Genomic DNA, 6,753 nt, shown 5'->3' on the forward strand with positions numbered 1-6,753 from the left:
AACATTTCACTAGGAAAGTGGATCTGAAGAGGGTAGTGAATACGAAACTTTACCCTACCTTGTGAAGGCAAAGATAATGTTTCCAATAGACCCCTCGGCTCAAGATAAAACAACCACACCTCAACATCCAATTTCGGAAACAATGAACTTCTTATTGTATCCAGAAAGATGATTCAAGAAATATGAAACTGTTATGGTACGTCGCTTGCACATATGAGGCTAGCAAATACTACCACACAACTATATTGTCCTTAAAACATAGTAATTCAATAACAGCTAAAGCATAGAACTGAAATCTGGATACCGACAGGCACAGGTCGACTGAAGTTTGCAAGTGCAGGCTGCCTTGCTGATCTTCCTGGGAAACTAAAACTAGAGGGGTAGGGGGAAGGGACGAATTTCCCTAATTAAAATACTTGTTCAAACACTGAAACAGGAGGACCACGTTAAAGTATCTTAAGTTAAATACTGTGATCCTCAAATCACACCAAGTGTTCCCTCACTCCGGGTCCTGCGCATAGACAGGTCAGGTCTGAAGCTAAGAAGTTTGCTGCTGAAGTCATAGACCTGCTGTCGTGTGGTAGTTTTAGTTCCAATAGGGGGCAGGCGGGCAGTGGGTCTACTTTTGGATGGTTTTGTTGAGGTCATTTTTTTACTTTTACGACCATGGGTTGATGAAGATGATGCTTTGTGTGTGACAACACCATGGCTTGCCTTCCGCATAGCCTTGACCGGCTTGAGACCTCGATCAAGTTGATGAGCACCAACAGCTAATCTAGCAGATCTGTCTGCTGTGTCCTTTACCTTGACGGGTTTTCTGTTGAAGTAAATGAGATTCGGAAGAAGGCCTTGAAGATTCTTTTTCAGTTGTTCATCACCAACATTCTTCTGGGCAGGGTTCCCTTCCAGGCTGATTGCTTGTAAAGAACCATAATTAGCTGCAAGTTGGCCCAAACATTTGGCTGTAGATATTTTGTTGAATCTCAAATCCAGGACATTCAATTTTAGGAGGCGGTGAAGACCCTCAACCTCACTGATTTTATTCCCAGCTAGGTACAGCTCTTTCAAGGAAGAACATGAAGCAAGACCTACAGGCCAAATTGTCCATAGTAGAAGTAATTTAGCTCAATTATAATCTATTAACTTATAAGGATGAAGAACATAAAGGGAAAAATCTGGATAAACGAAAGAAAGGTAACTTAAAGCTAACATATGGAGAAATTATATCGCCTCTCAGCGCCGACTTTGAATGGGTATATATGACTCAACACACTTGATAAGAAGAGAGATGAATGATACATTGTTATTTGTACTTAGGTAATAATGTACCACACAGATGAGGCCATAAATTAGAGAATCTTCACCAACTTGAAAGGAAATTGAACTGTTCATTCTGAACTAGGTGATAATGAGTTCTGAGGGTTTTATAATTAAAAAAGAGGGTTAATGATAGTCACTTACTTACTTTTTGAGTGTATTGATATAAAAATGAGGAGCAGAAAACAGTATATAGAAGTACATAACTGATCCTATGGCATATCTGGCTTGTTCTGTTGTATAACATGTACTGTTCTGTTCACTAGCAAAGTGGCCAGTACTTTAGATGACCTGAAAAGGGTTGGTTTGCAACTAATTTGAGATGGAAGCAGTATATAGCTAGCTAGTAAGATATTAATTTAGTTTTATTAAGTTGAATTGCCAACTTTGATTACTGAGAGAATAAAGAAGATTTTAGTAAATGGATCAAAGCATCACCTCTAAGTTCTTTCTTTCACAGAAGTGTATATTAATTGCAAGAACACTCAAAAGAAAAATAAAAGTCAAGTCTTAAGAAAATCCACAAACAAAGATGATTTAGCAAAGAACCAATTAAGTCACGCTATAAATGTGGCTAAACTTGCAAGGCATTTTCAGTTTATTTTAACATTCATATAGAGTTGTTACTGCACCAGATCTGGGAGGTTATGCATACATTCAACTAACAAGACTTGTCAAGTTCATATGGGGTACAGATTTCTCCACTCATCATGATAAAAGAATTATTCCTTGAAGTTCCTCAAACTGCAAAAGCATCCTTTGAAGTGGAAAATTTCTAAAAAGTTGCATGATCATTCACTTAGATGAATAAAGAACTTCCTCTATAAACTTAATGACCAGTTATTAGGACTTCAAGAGATAATGGTGTCTACATCAAGGAATTCTACCAACAATGTCGTAGTGCATCTTGAAAAAAATCATACCATGTCCAATCCTCACTAGTCGATTGTAGCTCAGGTCAAGAACACGAAGTCGTGTAAGTTCACGCAATCCTTCAATAACTGAGATACTGTTCCTGGACAAATTCAGAATATGAAGCCCTCGAGGGAGAGCACCAGCAGTTATCCTCACTGGGAAAAAAATAGAAGCGAGAAAATAAACTGTCAGTTCTAATTTTATGAAGACTTGGAGGAGGAAAAAGTGAACTCAAGCCAGCGGAATAGAATGTATGAGATACAAACCTATGGAATTCCCTGATAAGTTAAGTGCTCTCAAACTCACAAAAGCACTGAGAAATGGAATCACAACCAACCCATGATTTATCATCTGAGCTGATGTGGCATTGGCACTCAATGAAGAGATATATTTCTTTATACTTTCTGCACCAGGTATGACCTTACCATCCAACTTTGCAACAGGAGAAGCATCCAAGACAGCTTTACCTTTTTGCACTTCAGGACCATTCTCAGGAACAGAAAAGTCATCTGTTTCTTCAAATCTGCCGCAATGCTGAAGGTCTGTAACCCACTCCTCAATACGTTTTGTCTTAAAATCATTGCCTGTCAGTTCATTCCACCGGCAAAATGTAGATTCTCCATTAACATGCCTCTTCACGTTAACCTCATCCATCCCAGGTAGTATCCAGTCTTTGGCTGAGCCAACATAGTTATATGTATCAAAATTCTCATCCGGTGGGGTTTCATCATTACCATTTCCATTATTATGTAAACTATCTTCCTTTTCATGTTTCATCACCTTGTTTGCTACCTCATCCACAAAATGTTCTTTCCGTCTTGCATCTAAAATGTTCAAGTCCTCAGCAGATCTGGAGTGATGGCAGTTGCGGCTAAATTGTCGACCTGGGGAATGAATGTTAGGCAATGAACTTGATTTTACAATACAAGGAGAAGTACGAGGTGAACAGTCACCAGACTCATTTGCACTAGACAACTGAACCTCATAGTTCTCCTGTCCCTCTTTTTCTGACTCTTTTGCATCTCCAATTTGAACGGAATCAGAGGGTCCAGCTTTGTGAAATAAACCAAGCAAGCTGATATTAAATTCCTTCCCATCATCTGCAGTTGCTGATCCGCATTGATCATCTGATTCATAACAAGAATATCTACCACTCTCATGCTCTGAGTTATTGCCACTGGCAACTCTTCCTTCCAAATGTATACTACTACCCAAAGATAAACTTTTCCTCATCTGTGCACTGTTATGTATGACTCCACGTTCAGTATTAGATTTGCTCTTTAATTCGTCAGATTTATAATCATGCTCTAAGCGAGAAGAATCTGAAGCATGATCCGCATAGTTCTCGAGAGCATCTCCATCCGCCGCACATGATGCACTAGTTGTGGACAAGTAAGCAAAATCCTTCATGGTGTGATTCTGTGAACAATCTTCAAATCTTTTATGCATTGCTTCAGCAGATAGTTGAACTGTTTTCTGATTATAGTGGAACATAGAATCAGCAACATTTTAAAATTATGCAAGCAAGGAAAAGTAATATGTGCATAAACATCCAAAATATTTATTTTCTAACCTTTTGCCTGTGGGAATGGATGTGAGCTGGGAAGCATGAAAACTTAAACATCTTTAAAAAGAAAAAGAAATTGGGTTCACATGAGATTTAATCACTTTCGAGATATTGAAGAGCTCTAATATTCTAATATTTTTCTAAACTGGTAATCTGTAGAATTTCAGCAAAATAAGGTCACATGACTGAGGGACTTAGCACAGGGCAATCTTAGCCATAATCAAGTGTGAGCCCTGCTGAGACACGGCACAATCTCCAGATATGTGATGATCTTGATCTCCTCAAAACACATAGCAAAATCACCCTCTCGTTCTTGCCCCACACCCACTTAGAGGTGCAAGAGAAGCAGGAAGTTTTTATAGCGGCCAGACTGGAAGAAGATAGTCAAAATCTAAAAGAACCCAATGATTGCTACGCCTCAAAGATACCAACCTGTTAAAAAGGAAAAAATAAACAAACCGAAACTGTGATGAACAAAGGATTAAAATCAATAAATGAGTAATATACCATGTCAGAAAGTTCAAAATCTATATGGTCTAATGAAATACGATATTTGATTATGTATGCTACTTACAGATCCCTATTCCCTTTTCCTTTAGTTCTCTAAATTCATGTAATAGACACCAGGTACCCTCAATCATTTTCATCACAACAACATACCCGATGTAATTTCACAACAGTGATTCTACATGTATTTTTTTCCAATAAAAAATTAAATAACAGTACAAGGCATGGCCGCATTTAGCGCACCATGAAATCAAACAACAACCACTTCCTATAAATTCTTCTAACATCTCCAATTCAAGTAATAGCAAAAGTTTAATTGTATACCATGATTATCCAGATTAAATTACTAGACAACAACATCAAAGCCCAAGAAACATATCAATACTACATCAACAACTTCTACTACCACACCTAACTCCCAAACTAGCTGGGGTCCCTATATGAATCCTCAAAATCTTTTCTACTCCATTTTGACCAAGTTCAATCCATTCAACATCTATATCAATATAAACAATTCTTCTAACATCTCCAATTCAAGTAATAGCAAAAGTTTGAATTGTATACCATGGTTTTCCCAATTAAATTACTAGACAACAACATCAAAGCCCAGAAAACATATCAATAAACCATCAACAGCTACTACTATTGGTTGTCCGGACACCACGGTCATCACAAAAAAAAAAAACTACTACTACTACGCCTAAACCCCAAACAAGTTGGGATCCACTATATGTTATCCTCAAAACCTATTCTACCCAATTTCTATCCAGTTAACATCTATTACAAAATCCACACCTTCAAACTCATAAATTCTTCTAACATCTTCAATTCTAGTAATTGCAAAAGTTTGAATTGTATACCATGGTTTTCCAGATTAAATTACTAGACAACATCATCAAAGCTCAAGAACCATATCAATACAACATCATCCACAACAACTACTATTACTACTATGCCTAAATCCCAAACAAGTTGGAGATCCGCTATATGAATCCTCAAAATCTATTCTACACGGTTTTGACCAATTTCAACCCAGTTAACATCTATATCAAACTCATAAATTCTTCTAACATCTTCAATTCAATTAATAGCAAATGTTTGAATTGTATACCATGGTCTTCCAATTATATTCGTTGACAACATCATCAAAGCCCAGAAAACATATCAATACACCATCAACAATTACTATTACTACTACGCCTAAATCCCAAACAAGCTGGAATCCGTACATGAATCCTCAAAATCTATTCTACCCAATTTCGACTCATTTCAATCCATTCCACATCTATATCAAAATACACACCTTCAAAACCATAAAAACAAACAAACCCCAATTCACAACTTCCATTAATCAAACTTCTCATACAACAACACATTCATCCCACCAAAAGAAAAACAAAAAAAACCAACAGAAGGAAAACAAGATTCAAAGATCTAACCTTCTACTAGCCAGTTTTACTTTTACGTATCTGAACTGAAAATTAACAAAGAAGGAACAATTTTTTTTTTTAATTTTTTTTGTGGCTTTGAACCGAGTAACAAGAAGAACAACAATAATGGCAGCAGCAACAACAACCCTACAACTAAATTGTGAAAAATGTGTTTGGCTAAGAATTTATAGCTCCATTGAACGGGACCTGATTTTTTTCAACTAACTTTATTATTATTTTTGTTGATTTAACAAATAAGCTTGGAATATATTACGTGGTATATTATTATTATTATTATGTATAATACATAAATATATCTTTTTACTTAATCTTATTTTATATTTATAAATTTTAGTTTTAATGTGCATAAGTTGACATTTAAATTTGTATAAAATTAAACAAATAAACATATCCTACATGATGGCAAATTAAATGACATATTTATTTATTATGATTATACATTATTCATAAGTAAGAAAAAAGAAAAGAAAAAACTATTTTTTTAAATTTTATTGGTGACCACTAAAAATAGAATTTTGAGATCGGATTTTATGACCACTTATAAAAAGGGAAGGAGTATTCCTCTAATTGTACGGGCTGTGATTTTATATAAATGTGACAGTTTAATAATAACCGTTCGATTTGTTTGAATCGGCGTTTAAGTTGGTGATTCATACCGACTTTTGACCTAATTAAAAGAACGCTTTGAAGCTAATTAAAGCCAAATTAATTATTACTGTCCCTTGCATAATACGTGTCAACTATCTTCTTATTTTTTCAAGTTTAATTTAATTAATTTTTTGAGTTAATTTAATATTTAAAAATTATATGAAAAGTATCATAAATTATGATATTTTTCATTGAAAAATATATCTTAAATTATTAATCAAAATTTATGTATTTTGATTTTTGAAAAATAAAATGTGTCAAAGTATTTCGGGAGGAAAGGAGTATTATGCTTGTGAGTTATGATTACATATTTTGATAATTTGATCTTATTGTGTCATATAAATTACT

At 35.1% G+C, this 6,753-nt stretch overlaps 1 protein-coding gene across 1 annotated transcript; it reads right to left on the bottom strand.

The window, feature by feature from the left end:
- Positions 1 to 206: 206 nt before the first annotated feature.
- On the bottom strand, positions 207 to 5,998 carry LOC125817636 (uncharacterized). Its single transcript, XM_049497197.1, has 5 exons — positions 5,746 to 5,998; positions 3,806 to 4,231; positions 2,499 to 3,708; positions 2,241 to 2,387; positions 207 to 1,088 (listed from the first exon to the last, which is right to left on the bottom strand). Exons 2-5 carry the CDS (start codon positions 3,854 to 3,856, stop codon positions 478 to 480), a joined length of 2,019 nt encoding a protein of 672 aa, XP_049353154.1. The 5' UTR covers positions 3,857 to 4,231; positions 5,746 to 5,998; the 3' UTR covers positions 207 to 477.
- Positions 5,999 to 6,753: the final 755 nt, after the last annotated feature.

The sequence above is a fragment of the Solanum verrucosum genome, unplaced genomic scaffold (genome assembly GCF_900185275.1).
Source record: "Solanum verrucosum unplaced genomic scaffold, falcon-dt-bn FXZP01000280.1, whole genome shotgun sequence".
Classification (NCBI taxonomy): Eukaryota; Viridiplantae; Streptophyta; class Magnoliopsida; order Solanales; family Solanaceae; genus Solanum; species Solanum verrucosum.